This window comes from Barbus barbus (genome assembly GCF_936440315.1).
Source record: "Barbus barbus genome assembly, chromosome: 16".
Classification (NCBI taxonomy): Eukaryota; Metazoa; Chordata; class Actinopteri; order Cypriniformes; family Cyprinidae; genus Barbus; species Barbus barbus.
In genome coordinates this window covers 25,841,277-25,857,805 of record NC_136744.1, presented here as the reverse complement: position 1 = coordinate 25,857,805, position 16,529 = coordinate 25,841,277, and the positions used below count along the sequence as shown (strand labels likewise).

The window sequence follows — 16,529 nt, the reverse complement described above, 5'->3', positions numbered from 1 at the left end:
TGAACATTACCATTCTGTAAAATATACAACCAGCTTAAAATGGTAGCTTAAACATGTTCCAAGCTGGTTTACGAGGTTCACCAGATGAACTACCAAGTATAAAACCAGGTCACAACAGCTTAAAGTGGTCAAGCTGGTTTTGAGAGTTTTGTAGCCGTTTATTGCAAAATGGTCTACAAGCCCAGCCATGTAATGGCAGTCTAGCTAGTCAATCACCTAAAAACCAGCTAATGACCAACTTGGGCCTGTTAGAAACCAGTTACCATGCTCCCATCTTAATCTGGTTTTAGCTGGATTTGCCAGTATTCTCATGCAAGACGCACCTAATTTTAATGGAAACCTACAGCTCACATTCAATTAAGATTAACATCAGTATTCTTTTGGCAGGGAAGAGACACCTCAAAGATAGAGCCGAACATGTTCCCCTGACATTTCCTTAGAGGGGTCTATGGTTATGCAAATCATGCATTTCCCTTTCCCCTCTCGCTGTTTGATCAGGCCTGAACACTGGAAGTAAATGCCAGTGTCTTTCCTTCTGCATGAAAGAGGGCGACATTCTAGTCTTGTTATGGCAGATACACATAAGCCAACTTTTCCCCTGACACACCAGCTTAAAATAAAGGTTAGAATACAACATCTAAGGACTTGGAGCTTTAACAACAGGGCACAATTACCAATGGCGCAAAGATTGTGTCTCAAACCCTGTAGAATATATATTAAACACTTAAACCTTATAAGAAAAATATTCAATCTGACCATAGTTTTAGTACAATTATTGACTAAATGATGCAAGGCATCATGAAATGTAACATTTGGTTAATTTGATTACATAATTGTATGTTCTATGCAATTGTTTTGATAGAGAGAGACCATATACATTGAGTTTCAACATTAAAGACACATCTCTTTAAATACAATAATCTACTGTATGTAAAGTGAGCTACATTTGATTTTTGACCACTTGAAAATTTGCACATGGAGCTGCATTGATCTCCATATCCCTGGTATTGAACTATATTGGATTTTGAATTAGGACTCTAATGGATAACATTATTAAATACAGACAATTTCAAAGTCTCATGAAATTGGCTTTAGGAGCCATCAGTACAAGTTTTTGCTGTGGAAAATCAAACTGAGACTGTAACGTCCTTGAAATTGTGCAACACTCACATCAACATTCACACACCTTCAGCTTCACACGGCCACCCTAACAGGGCGGCTTTAAGGAAAGACAAACAATGTTAAACTATTAATAGAAAAGACCCTACAGTGGCCGTGTGCAAAATGTGCACTGAGACCTGACAAACTGCTGCAAAACAGTGCAACAATCGGAGACAAACAGTTAAAGGTCTAGGGGAAGTTGTGGCCTAATGGTTAGAGAGTCGGACTCGTAATCCAAAGGTTGCGGGTTCGAGTCTCAGGCCGGCAGGGATTGTAGGTGGGGGGAGTGAATGTCCAGCGCTCTCTCCACCCTCAATACCACGACTGAGGTGCCCTTGAGCAAGGCACCGAACCCCCAACTGCTCCCCGGGCGCCGCAGCATAAATGGCTGCCCACTGCTCCGGGTGCGTGTTCACGGTGTGTGTGTGTTCACTGCTGTGTGTGTGCACGTTGGATGGGTTAAATGCAGAGCACGAATTCCGAGTATGGGTCACCATACTTGGCAGTATGTCACTTCACTTCACTTAAAGTTCACCCAAAAAATGGCATCATTTACTCACTCGTATGATTTTTAACAATGTGTGGTGTTTTTGTTGCCCAAACAATTAAAGTCAGTGGGGTTTAATATTATTTGACATTTATTGTATGAACAGCTGAAGCATTCTTCAAAATGTCTTCTGTGTTGTTGTACAGAAGAAAGCAAGTCATATGGTTTTGAGAGTAAATTATTTCATTTTCAATTTTGGGTGAACTATCCCTTTAAATCTAGTCAATTAAATATGTTGGTAATACTTTAGAATTAGGTTTCATTAGTTAATATGAACAATACTTAAGTAGCATTTATTAATCTCAGTTACTGTTAATCTACATTTTTTTAACTAAAACTAAGTTATATCTGTTTGCGTGAACATTTTCATTAACTAACATTAACAAAAGTTGATAAATTCTATAAAAACATATTGCTTATTGTTAGTTCATGCATTAACTAATGTTAACAAATGAGACCTAGCTTCATGTTATTTTTTAAACGCTTTTAAGGCATTTATTTTATTTGACTTTGAAAAGTTCAATATAACTCTACAAATGCTGCTTAGATTTCTTTCCTAAAAGATAAATAGATTGAATTGCATTAAAATATATTTTTAAAAAGTTAATTGACAGCCCTGTTGAATACAAATTTATCAAAATGACGCAGTTACATCACTAAACAATGCTAATTATTAAAGCAAACTGAAAAACCTTCAGCATGAAGGCTTATCATCTTATCTGAACACACCATCTCAAATAAGAGTGACAGTTTGAAAAACGAGACATTTTGCTTCCTGGGCCTTCGATACGGGACGAGTTGAACCGTGAACCCTGAGATACTATCATCAGTGTCAACGTTCAAACTCACACCAGCCTAGGCTTGACAAACATCTTGCATCATGATCTTAGCTACCGTCTCAACTTTGGCCTACAGAGTCAAACTGAGCTCTGACTGAACCCAGCGGACCTCAGAATCCCAGATTACAGGTCACCCTGTCAAGCGTTTCCTAGTTCTAACTGTAATGAGAGGAACCAGTGTGTGCAGATGTGAAGAAGCAGTATCCTCAAATATATTCCTCTCATTAGCTAGCTCAGTCTGATTATTATAGTTATTGAGCATAATAAAATCAGACTGCCGAGCTGTGACTGTCACCACAGTATCAGTCAAGCTCTGGAAGATTTGTCAAAACCTATGACGTGTAGGAAACAACTGATTTGGTTCAAACCTTTGGTCAGTTACACAAGACAGATCATGTGAGAGGGCCAAAAGAAATCTGTGTGCGTGTGCTTGCACAAAGGCATATTTGTGATCGTGTGTGTGTTTGTGTCAATGAAAGTGAGATTGTGCTCGGATGCAGATTACTCTGTTCTGCATTTCAAAACACTTTTCCTCCAAATTCAATCGGATTAATGTGGATTCAGAAGTGTGCACAGGCTCAAAACACCTCAGAAGACCCTTTGAACCAAAGACTTGAGGACATCTGGAGCAAAACCAAGAAAATCACCCACTTCAGACAGACAGTTAATTTAAATGGCTAGTTCAGCCAAACAATTGAAGTGTCATCACACTTACCTGTATGACTTTCCGTCTTCTGTGGAAAACAAAAGAAGATATTTAAAACATCGTCCACTTTATTGTCCATATAGTGAAAGTCAATGTGGTCCAATGTTGTTTTTATCTTCAAAATTCCTTCATTTGTGATTTCCACAGAAGAAAGTCATTCGGGTTTCAAACAATATTAGGAGGAAGGAAATGACGACAGAATTTAAATTTTTGGGCAAATTATTGAATTCTTTTAAAGGAGCCATACCATAAATCTATGCTCTTTATGAATTCTAAATCAACTTACTTTTTGTGCCAAAAGTTTCCTCCCTCTTTCTCTCCTTTAGAAATAAACTGCTGCTGTGCCTTTAAGACTTATTTTGAAACGTTTTATTGTTTCTGTCTGTCGTGCTGTTGAGAGGTTTGCGATTGTATCTCCGTGTAGCTTCGCTTTTCTGTTGAATCTCTATCTTACTTTCACTCTCTGTTGTTTAAAGTGATAATATATAACTTCATTCCCACCATATTTCTGGTATTATCTATCAAACTAATTTGATCGATCGCTTTTTAAAACAGCGAGTGCAGCGTGTTAGCATTCTTTAGCCGGTTAGCTTGTCAAAAATATTTTTGATAATACCTAGAATATCAAAATCAACTGCGGGCGGGAGATCGTTTTCCTATTTAGCGCCCAAACTCTGGAACAATCTACCTAACACTGTTCGGGAAGCAGACACACTCTGTCAGTTTAAATCTAGATTAAAGACCCATCTCTTTAACCTGGTTTACACATAATACACTATCGCATTTCTATAAATCAAATCTGTTAAAGGATTGTTAGGCTGCATTAATTAGGTCAACCAGAACCGGGAACACTTCCCAAAACACCTGATGTACTTGTTACATTGTTAGAAGAATGGCATCTACGCTAATATTAGTCTGTTTCTTTCTTATTCCGAGGTCACCGTAGCCACCCAGATTCAGACTGTATCCAGATCAGATGGTGAATCAACACCTAGAGATGACCTCTACAGCCAGGACACCTCGATGAGCCCCAGAGACTGATCCCCAGTGAAGACCCTGTCTTCAAGACGGCCATCGGGACAAGACCACAGGAACCAGACGAGTCCTTTGCACAGTCTGATTCTGCTTTAGCCTAGATTTAAACTGCTGATTTTGTCTGGCCAGAGGAGAATGACACTATTTCAACAAACTATTTCCCCGTCTAAATACTGTAAAGCCGATGTAAAGCTGCTTTGACACAATTTGCATTGTTAAAAGCGCTATACAAATAACATTGACTTGACTACCAAATGATAAAACGGTTGATGAAATTTTGACTTGATATAAGTTTGTGTTCATGGTGCATATATTCTATGATAAGATTGCAGCAATTAGCAAATGACAACAATAAAAAAAAAATTGCCAATGGACACAATCAACTTCTGCCCTATACATTCGTTTTCATTCAAGAAGCTGTTTCACTTGAACATACATCACAATAGGGAAAAAAGATAAATCACAATTTCCATTTCATTCCAGAAAAACAACAGACTGATTTGAAGTAATGAGTCTGTTTAACAGATCATTGATCTGCTAATGACCTCTTGTAACCTTATGAACTAGGGCTGAACGATATATCGTTATCGTATCTATATCGAGATATGAACTTTCAAGATATTACTATCGAAAAAAGCAACGATATAGACGATATAGATTTCCCCTCTCCGCGCTCGCCCCGCCCTGCATACAACTCTGGCAGTCACACAACGAACATCAGTTTTACGAGTGCCCTTGAATGCACCGCTGAGGTCCCTATTCGACCGCAAACTTGTATGGTATAACGTTAGCTCTGGAAATTCAGACACACAGAGAATCAGCTGTTCATCCATTTTGAGTTCGGCGCTTGTTTGGATGCCCCGTTTCTATTGGCCGCGCGGGGAAACGTCACAGAGCGCAGCGGCAAAAGTTTAACTATTTTGAACTTTGACCGCGGCGCGCGCGCAAGCTCGCCGCTGGTGCGCTCCGCTGCGCGTGCGCTTTGGTCGGCGCAGCAACTAACCGCCCTCGCGCAGCGCAAGCCATTGAAATGAATGGGTTTCATAGCGCAGCGCAGCGCATGCCGCGTCCTGTGTGTGAAATAGAGGTCTGCACGGGCTTTAAACTGAAGCCCGAACCCGGCCCGTGCCCGCGATCATTTAACCCGACCCGACCCGACAAATACATTTACATGTTAAGCCCGAACCCGACCCGAACCCGAGGTCCACTCTATTTCTCACAGCAAATAAATACCATTTTTGCAATATGTTATATTTTCTCACGGCAAATAAATAATGTCGTCTCTCAGTTGTTGAATTTCGCGCAGACGTTGCCACAACGTAAATGTGTTTGCTCAGTCCGATCTCATGAAAGTGCGAATACCACGAATTGTATCTGTAGTGCTTATGATACGCAGTTTTCGTGTGAATATGATACGCACTTTATGGGGTGTAATAGGCACGCACTCCGCACCCCTAATCCTAACCAAGGGGTTTACAGTACGTAGCATATGCATGCAAAAAAAATTTTGGTGTATAAATGGCACTAGAAATTAATTTGTGGTATAGATACGCACTTTCATGAGATCGTGTTTCATAATCTGCTACTGGGCCGGCCCTCTGTCAAATTTTAAAACCCAGTGTAGCCCTTGAGCCAAAAAGTTTGCCCACCCCTGGGCTACACAGACCACAGACACACAGGTAGAGCCTGTGTGTCTGTGTAGCAGATGCACATTGCACATCTGCGCACGCAACTTTCTCTCTCGCGCGTGCCGGTCACCACAACACAGCAAGCAGGCAAAGCACACGGCACGCAAACTATATATAGCCCATTTAGTTTTTCTTAGTTACAAACCCGAACCCGACCCGAACCCGACGCTGTTCAATAAACATTAACCCGAACCCGACCCGAAACCCGCACATTTTTCGGGACCCGTCGGGCTCGGGTCGGGTAGCAGACTTCTAGTGTGAAAGGGCCTTTACGCCGTACGAGTCGACGTCCACCAGTGAGTTCTTAAAAATAAAACTACACTTTCCAAATTTTTTTGTATTATGATGTTTTTATTTTTCTGAGAAATGCTTGGTTTTCACCGAATCCGTAGTCATATCGTATCGTATCGATATCGAGATATCTGGCATGAAAATCGAGATATGAAATTTTGTCCATATCGTTCAGCCCTATTATGAACAACAACATAAATGTCATGACAAGCAGATGCCAAAACTGCAGTGACTCACCACATTTCCCAAACACACACACACACACACACACACACACACACACACACACACGAGAAGCACGAGCACTATTCCTGCAGATGTAAGATGTGAACAGGTTTCTTTGGAAATTTAAATGGAATCATTTGGAAAGAAGTTTAGAAGTTCCAAGAAAGATGGGTTTGATGCAAATATTTTGCCGTCTTTTTTCTGTTCATAGTCTACTTTACAGACATCTGCTCAAGGTGAGCTGTTTTGCCAGGTTGTCTGGTAGTCGGTTAAGATTTTCTCCTTTATTCCAGGGGTGCTCACTCAACTATTCAAATACAATAACTCCCAAATTCATTCTCACACACACATTTGACCTACAACTGCCTAAATCTATTCCCACAATGCATCTCTTCACAGATCTTCTCTCACCCAGATCTGGAAAAACAGCTCCACACAGACAGGACCCCTGATGTGGCTCTCCATGCATCCAGCACATAAAAACAATTTCCCTCTCCTCTTGTTTTACACGCTTCCATTGTCTACAAGAGGAAAGCCATCTCTTATGATATCCCGTGAGACTCTAGTGTGATCTTAAAACATAGCATGAGAAAATTTCCCACAACTACTAAACTTTCCCTTCAGCAAATGGTCTGTACAGAATCACTGGATATGGTACTGATCAAAATTATGGAAGAATAAATGTGAAAAACCTAAATTGCAAACAAATACATGTTACAAACATTTCTCAGTATAATTTACACTACTGTACTGTGTTTTCAAGTACAAGTCTCTTATGCTCACCAAGGCTTCATTTATTTGATCAAAAATACAGTAATATTAAGAAATATTATTACAATTTAAAATAACTGTTTTCTGATTGAATATATTTTAAAATGCAATTTATTCCTGTAATACAAAGCTGAATTTTCAGCATCATTACTCTAGTCCTTAGTGTCACATGATCCTTCTAAATCATTCTAATCTGCTGATTTGCTGCTCAAGAAATATTTATTATTATTATCAAAGTTGAAAACAGTTGTGCTGCTAAATATTTTAGCTTTTTTTTTTTTTTTTTAAAGAAATCATTGTAAATGTATTTACTGTCAGTTTGATCAACTTAATGTGTCCTTGCTCAACAACAGTACTTTGTTGGTGATGTTTACCTTTGTCATGGTTTGTCCCAATCATGTCCATTAAGGAATTCTCCAAAGTTTGCAAGTTGAATGGGTCAAAGGGGCGATTCCTTTCCTGAAAGACAGAAGGACTGGGTCAAAGGTCAGAAGTTAAAGATGAGTCACTCCATCATCATTTCACAGTCTTTCAAATTAGCATCAGTCCCGAGGATAGGGCCAAGTTCAGACTCCAACAAACTGGATGCCAGAAATGGTTTTGTATGTCTTCTACATGTTTTCACTCTTCAGTAGAAATTTTATGAACATATTCAAGTGTTGAACAGCGACACTCTACACCTCTGTAGCTTATTTTGACCAGGAACCACCCAAATAGACAATAAGAAACTGCCTGACTGATATGTAAAGTGAACAACCTACAGTTTTTTGTTTTGTTTATACATGTCATTTTTGGGTGGGTAAATCTGAAATCAGCTATACCACCAAAAAACAGGCTGGTGTAAAACAACTCAAGTCAAATCCAGTCTATGACAGTGTTGTTACTGTCAACTAAAACTATGAAAAATCATTTTTGTTAACTAAAATAAAGCTAAAATAAAATTACATTTAAATCTGATATTAAGATAAAAGGTTTAAACATTTGAAAAATTAAAAATGATAAATGCCGCTACTAATCCCTGAAGTTCTAAAATGACAGAAATGGAAATAAGGTTAATTAGAAATAGTAAAACATAAATAAATAAATTACAAAAGTACATAAAATTAAAACGTATAAAAATTAAAATATAAAAGGCAAGTCAAAATGTTAATTAATACTATAAAAGGTATATAAATAATACAAATTAACATTGGTCCATAAATGACCAGGGACCGTATTCATGAAAAATTTTAGCGCTAAGAGTTGCTCCTAGTAACAAAATTCTAAGAAAATTCTTAGAAATGTGGGTGTTTCCTCTTTAAATTAAAGAAAAGATACTAGTAAAGAAAAAAGTAATTCAGAAAGCATCTTAACCCTTAAAAGAGGTCTTAAGGTCCAAAATTGTTAGGAGTACGGACGAGGACTTTTAAGGGGGCTTAAGAATTTCTTTAGCAGTGGAGAAAATGGACGAAACATGAAGAGGGAGAAGAAATGTGTTGCACACAATGCATGACAGTGAGACGCTACACATTAGATCGTGCAGGGATCATGTTTGTGACCGATCTTATTAGAGACACGCTAACAACTCCGACACCACGCTGAAATGCCATAGCACCAGAAATCACTACATTAACTACATTAACATATTTGGCAACTGGAAAAATGCAACTATGCAGCAGTGATGATTTGGGTCTGTTACAGCACTTATTATATGTCTCTGTTCATTTCCTATAAAATACGTTAAGTATGACAGCATGGTAAATAAAAAATAAAGAATATATATATACATATATAATGTGTGTGTGTGTGTGTGTGTGTGTGTGTCTGAAAGAGAGAGCGAGAGCGAGAGTGAGTACGGTAAAACAGGAAAAACTATGCCTGTAAATTTCAAAGTGAAGGCTTATAATATACCCTACTCTTAAAAGCGCTCTTTTATTTCCTTCTTGACAACCAACCAATCACAGTCTTCAAAAGAATGTGTCATTGCTAGCAACGGGGTCAGCCCCACCTTCTCACTAAAATAAAAAGTTTTTGTCTTTTACTCCCTCAGAGTTGCTCTCAGATTGGTCCTGAATCACTTTTAAGCTAAGACTCCTAGTTAGAAATTTTTAAGATAAATATATATATATATATATATATATATATATATATATATATATATATATACTGAACAAAATTATAAATGCAACACTTATTTTTGCCCCCATTTTTCACGGGCTGGACTCAAAGATCTAAGATTTTTTCTTTGTACACAAAAGGCCTATTTCTGTAATATATTGTTCACAAATCTGCCTAAATCTGTGTTAGTGAGCACTTCTCTTTTGCCGAGATAATCCATCCACCTCACAGGTGTGGCATATCAAGATGCTGATTAGACAGCATGATTATTGCACAGGTGTGCCTTAGGCTGGCCACAATAAAAGGCCATCTCTGTGCAAAGTTGCTGGATATTGGCAGGAACTGGAACACGCTTTCATATACGCCGATCCAGAGCATTCCAAACATGCTCAATGGGTGACATGTCCGGTGAGTATGCTGGCCATGCAAGAACTGGGATGTTTTCAGCTTCCAGGAATTGTGTCCAGATCCTTGCAACATGGGGCCGTGCATTATCATGCTGCAACATGAGGTGATGGTCGTGGATGAATGGCACAACAATGGGCCTCAGGATCTCGTCACGGTATCTCTGTGCATTCAAAATGCCATCAATAAAATGCACCTGTGTTTGATGTCCATAACATACGCCTGCCCATACCATAACCCCACCACCACGGGCCACTCGATCCACAATGTTGACATCAGCAAACCACTCACCCACACGACGCCATACACGCTTGTCTGCCATCTGCCCTGTGCAGTGAAAACCGGGATTCATCTGTGAAGAGAACACCTCTCCAAAGTGCCAAATGCCATCGAATGTGAGCATTTGCCCACTTAAGTCAAGATGAGCTTCCCTGAGACGGTTTCTGACAGTTTGTGCAGAAATTCTTTGGTTATGCAACCGATTGTTGGAGCAGCTGTACGGGTGTCTGGTCTCAGACGATGTTGGAGGTGAAGATGCTGGATGTGGAGGTCCTGGGCTGGTGTGGTTACACATGGTCTGCGATTGTGAGGCCGGTTGGATGTACTGCCAAATTCTCTGAAACGCCTTTGGAGACGGCTTATGGTAGAGAAATGAACATTCAATTCACGGGCAACAGCTCTGGTGGACATTCCTGCAGTCAGCATGCCAATTGCATGCTCCCTCAAAACTTGCGACATCTGTGGCAGTGTGCTGTGTGATAAAACTGCACATTTTAGAGTGGCCTTTTATTGTGGCCAGCCTAAGGCACACCTGTGCAATAATCATGCTGTCTAATCAGCATCTTGATACGCCACACCTGTGAGGTGGATGGATTATCTCGGCAAAAGAGAAGTGCTCACTAACACAGATTTAGACAGATTTGTGAACAATATTTGAGAGAAATAGGCCTTTTGTGTACATAGAAAAAGTCTTAGATCTTTGAGTTCAGCTCATGAAAAATGGGAGCAAAACCAAAGGGGTTGCGTTTATAATTTTGTTCAGTGTATATGCTTGAAATTAATTGACTCCAACAAAACCGATGTGAAAAGTGAATTAATTCTTCCTCAAAAGTGCTCACTTTGGGTACTTTTTGTATTGTGTACTGTTGTTGAAATGTATCGTTTCTTATTTTTATTGTCTCTTATTGCTCATTTTCTAATATTTATTGTCTTATTATATTCTATGCTCTTCTACCCCATCTTTTCAAGAGAAAGAATTTCATTGTACTGAAGTACAGATCACAATGATCTTGAATCTTTATAAAAGCAACTTTATTTCCAGACAGAATTTTTATATTCACAGTATATGAACACACTTAAAAAAAAAATTACAAAAAATCACTGAGGGCAACAACATTATCTATTTTTTGATAAGAAGCACTATGAATTTCAAAATCATCATCTCTAGCTCAATGTTTCTCCTGCCCTCTCACTGTCAAACACTAATCAGGTGAGATGACTGCATGCAATCAAACAAGTTAAAGACAATGAGCAAGAGAATAAAGTAAAAGTGACAGAGAGAGTGAGCCGGTGAAAGTGTGTGGATGAATATGGCAGTGGGCAGAGGCCAACCAAGGGAAGCACATTGTTTGTACATCAAGCCCATTGTCACGCAACTGGCTGAGCATTCAAAAAGCGATATTTCCCCTCTCGGCTTCCAGATAAAAATCTGCCCACTTTGTGAAAATCATGAGCAATCAAAACGCTGAGCTCTTCACTTCAGTCACTATCAGACACGAGCCACACATATTTCAGCATTAAACAACACACACATCTTGCCTATTTGCATATCTTATATATTTTACCTACTTAACTAAAAACTACATATGTTCCTAAAAATGTGGTCTGTCAAATACTTTAAATTTGTGTATTGGTTATATTTTTTAGTTTGCTTTATTTACTTTGCATTAACTCCAATGGAAATGCCCTTGATTTGTTTTTAATGAGGGTATTGTATGCATCGCAGACGTTCACGTAATGGTGACAAAACCGATCTACAATATCAGGATATATATACGGATACTGAGATAAAAATACTGACAGCATTGTGGGCAAAAGTGCATGACATCAGACTTAAAATAACACTTTTCATGTGAAAAACATTAGCGGTCAGCTAATGTGTGTTTTTCAATGTCCGAGGTTGAGTGGAATTGTCATATTTGTGTTGCAATTTAATTAAGTTAAATTTAATTTAATTAACACCAAGATTAACCAAATTCACCAAGATATTTGAAATCAGAAATTATGCATTTTTAAGAGGGTGAACCTCGCATGCTCAACGCCAGTTTTAGTGAGACAAAATTAAAAATTAGAATTTTTTCAGTTCACTTAGTTTCATTAACATTAACAAAGTGCAATTTAAACAAATGCTTTATCTGCGAGCATGACTCATCAAAAAATGTAATAAAAAGTAAAATAAAAAATTAATAAGCATAATAATTCCCGGCCAATTATGTAAAAAAAACATTCTATCAAATACAGCAGAATCCGATAATTCTTCCACAATCTTAAGAATTAAGAAATTTGCTTTGTTGAAACAAAAATACCAATGTCCTCTAAGAATATCATTGTGTCAACAGTATGTTTCTGTTCATGACAGCCAGAGCAGACCCCGCCCCCTCATCCAACAAGCACCAATCAGATGCGAGTGTTGTTCCCTTTAAACGCCCCCAAACGAGCTGCAGGAGAGCCTTTGATGGGAATTTGAACCCTTCCACCTTACAATGACATTTATACAAACAGCTAGAAAATTATTCAAAACAACTCTACCTTACAGTCAGAGAAACATAAGCGATATCAGAATAATAGGTATTTCTGTGAAATATAAGTTTTATATATAAAGTTGAGTCTCATCTGTAGAAATTTGGTCACACAGTCATATCTTTCAATACATAAAAATAAAAAAAGTCAAATGACATTCATGTGAAAATTACGTTTTATTTTGAATATATTATGTAGAACTGTTTATGATGTATTATTATAATGTAACGTCTATAAATGATGCTTCATGAGAAATTAGGTCTATAAATTGTTTTATGAGCAATATGATACATTATGGATAAATACAAATGTCTATTTTATGAATACTCTGATGCATTATTATCACTATATATTCACAAAATTCTATAACAGTTATAGGCTATATAAAAAATAAATATTTCAATAAAAATTGTATTCCTAATGTTTCTGACTTTTATGTATAAACAATGTATTATATACTGAGGAATCTCACCTGAAATGGCAGCATGTTGTTGCTGTTGTCGGTTCTGAAGGGCTCCGGAGGCTCTGAGATCATCCAGGGTTTCTGCAGGGCTCCTGGTCTCTGGTATTTCGGGGGCGCGATGACATTACTCGGGAAGGGCTTCTTCGTCGGGGAGATGGGGTTGAGCGGAGACGGGACGCCGAGCGCTCTCCGCGGGTCTCTGCCGCTCCAGGGGTTCGCCGCGGAGCTCCACACCGCGTTCTGGTGGTTATTCCAGGCGGACGAAGAAGCGGACGACGCGGACACTTTATTGATGAGCGTCTGGTGGCTGTAGGGGTTCCTCTGGTTCACTCTCAGCGGAGACCTTCTCATCTGCGGGGAAAAATTACCTCCGAACACCGGGTTGACGTGATGGGGAAAGTTTTGAAAAAGCATCGTGCCGTTTACCGACGGAATCCCTTGGAAAAAGCCTTCGTCTACGGCGTTGGTGGACCAAGTGCTGCCGAACGACGGCGAGAGGGAGGAATCCTGAGGGAAACCCAAACCCGGTAACACCGGAGACTCCATGGCGACCCGCTCGTTGTGACCGACGTGGTTCTGCTCGTCCAGGACCGGAGGCTCGGAGGGGGTCGGGGTGGATGGAGGCTCTGTATTTGACGGCTCTTGGTGCTGGTGAGGCTGAGCTTTGCTTTTGTCCATCAGTAAATCATCCTGCATGTTTTGAGCTGAAACACAGATGATAAGTTGTTATTGATCACAGCGACCGGGCTGGGGTGTTTATTATTAATGAGCCCCTGATCAGCCATGAAGCTATCAGGATCTGTCTGTACTCAGGGTTTGCCCCCCTCGCAACACGAATAAAGCACAGAAAAGCTCGGAGGTCACCGATATTCACCAATTTTCGCCACGTCTCGTTTTTCTCTCACCGGAACTCCAGACAGAAATGAGAAACTGATTCTTGTTCCTGTTTTTTTTTATACAAGCCCCGCCCCTCAATTTGCATACGTCAATAAACACAGCTGCGTCCTTCAGCAAGGTTAAAAGAGACACGCATAAAAAATGAGGAAGAGGTTTGCAGTTTACTTTTAAGCGTGTACAGTCATCGTTGACTTTTGACGAATAACAGCTGATTAGCCAAATACAAACGTGCAAAAAGTTTCTCTGCAGTTTTACACCACACTGCAGCTAATAATAGGCCTAACTAATTTAGCTGATTCAGTGCATTACAGAATGCGTGCTCATATTGCATGTGACTTCCTCCCTATACAATATAATGTGCAATAACTTGCGTTGGTATTGTGTCAAACGATAGTTTGATGTGTATTTATGATGTCTACATGTTTATTCTTACAAATTTATCAATTTATTGTAATATATGTTATGCAAATTATTGTGCATCTTATCTATTTTTGTGTATTCATACAATCAGTAAAGTACATATCTAGCTATCTAGTAAGAAAAAAAAAACATTTACAGTTCGAAGCATAATTTTGTAAACTAAATATTCAATAATTTTGACTTGGATGGTGTACAACAGACCATGGCACAGCTCAGCAACTAGGTTATATTTGCTGCAGGATCTTAGGTTACACCCAGCAATGCTGCACAAAACATCTACGCAACAGAAATCCCTAAAGCTTTTTATTTTTTTCATTCATGGCTTTAAGTCTGGCTTTTAGTCACTTAATATCGAGTCATATCGGAGACACATCTCTATTTTGCACCCTTTAGGAATTATGTCTCATGTATTGTTTACCAGTTTTGTGAAGGGTTAGCCAACCATTTCTTATGCAAAAAAGATCGAGCGAAAATATATTTTAACTATATGGAAAAAAGTAGCTACATCAATTTCTACATACCTCTTGAGGGTTTCTACGATGCCAAATATATTCCCGTGAAAAACAGGCCGAGAATGCGACAGTTTCAGCGAGCCTGATGCATTTATGAACTCAACCTTTAATCAAATTTTAATCAGAATAGACGATCGTAACAAGATGAAGAGCGTTTCTGCCAAATATTCCGGCCATTAATCCTCGTTTTGCTGCATATTCAAGGTCATTAAAGAAATAATCACTTCAGAGCACGCGTTGATCATCTAAAAGACAGTAAATAATATTGCTTTATACCGGCACAACACATGCATGTATATTATAATGCACTTATAAAATGCACCGGGTATTTGGAAAGGGAAAAATAAAATCCAACACTTTAATCCGCCGCACACAACTCAGAATAGCTATTATTAAACACACATAACATGCATCTGATGGGTTGACTTTCCCCCCGCTGTACATGAATCAGACTTTACCTTATCGTTCACCTTTTGGGATTCAGTAAATAAGGCTATTTCTGTTTGTCTCGCCTGGGTTTTGATATGACAGATGAGCTGCCCTTCTGCAGTCGCCTCAACAGCTGATAGACTGCGGCGCATGGCTGATGCACTGAGGGATTGTGGGAATTGTAGTTTTTCAGTCAACACAGCCATCAAACGCACTGTATGACATGTTGTGAAGCTTATAATATAACATGCAAATCACAGTTTAACCCTTTAGGATACAGGCCCAATATATTATGGTTCAGATGCTTTGGCCTACTAAATATTAAAAACACAATTTTTAAAGAAAATATGATTTTATTTAGCAAAGCACCCTTATTATGATAGAAGAAATACTACCTGACATAACAGAAGTTTGATATGCAACAATACAATATGATATGGGAGGTGCGCAGTGATATGATGAACAGGTTTTGTATCATAGTTGTTGATATATTGTGGATTTTAATGCTGCACTGAACAATAAGAAGACCTATCCATTTTATAACCCAATATTAAGTCAGGTTTAGTCGCAGTGTTTAAATGCACAACAAAATTACCTTTAATTGATGAAAGAATAAAGTTCTAAGCATTCATAAGCATAGGCTAATTGGTATAAGATTGTATTATATCAAATATCAAGATAACATCAAAATAAATATGCAAATCTGTTACATAGCTCCATATTCACTGCTCCTGTTATGGAAATTCATTTATGAAATAATTAACTTAAATTATATATCTAAGATATCTATTCATTAACTAATACTAATAAATAAGTTAATATGAAATACAGAAAATATTATAAAATGCCAAAAGTTATTGACATTGACCAATGTGGGACAAATTTGGGGCATTTTCCTATAGAAGAATAGTAGAGTTAATTTAACAGAAAATAGCAGATGTTTGTCACTTCAAGTCTCTTATGTAGCAATGAACTCAATAAAACACAAATTAACAATCAAAATCATAACACATCAGCAATGCACAAACACCATATAATTACCTCACCATATGCCACATGACAAGGCAAATGAATGAAGCCCTCACTCATGTTATTATTATTTCCTGGATGCTCTGCCATGTCAAATAATGCATTCTAATCATTTATAAATTGCACTGAAATATGTTGACTCTCCTTACCACAGTATGAGGTATTCTGAAGCCAGATATGTATCTTCATGTTGCTCCAGCAGGCGTAGTCCCTCT

The 16,529-nt window shown here is 38.5% G+C and overlaps 1 protein-coding gene across 2 annotated transcripts in view; it reads right to left on the bottom strand.

The window, feature by feature from the left end:
- Positions 1-16,518, bottom strand: part of LOC306882655 (cytoplasmic polyadenylation element-binding protein 3-like) — a 56,575-nt gene extending 40,057 nt beyond the window's left edge. The window contains exons 1-3 of one of the 2 annotated variants that reach the window (XM_079437456.1): positions 16,464-16,518; positions 13,037-13,731; positions 7,638-7,722 (exon numbers count right to left, since the gene is read on the bottom strand). In XM_079437456.1, the coding sequence (XP_079293582.1) occupies positions 7,638-7,722; positions 13,037-13,731; positions 16,464-16,503 (820 nt within the window). In that variant the 5' untranslated portion in view covers positions 16,504-16,518. Of the gene's footprint in view, positions 1-7,637; positions 7,723-13,036; positions 13,732-15,314; positions 15,429-16,463 lie in introns of those variants that run through there. The other variant, XM_079437455.1, reaches the window with a different exon arrangement.
- Positions 16,519-16,529: the final 11 nt, after the last annotated feature.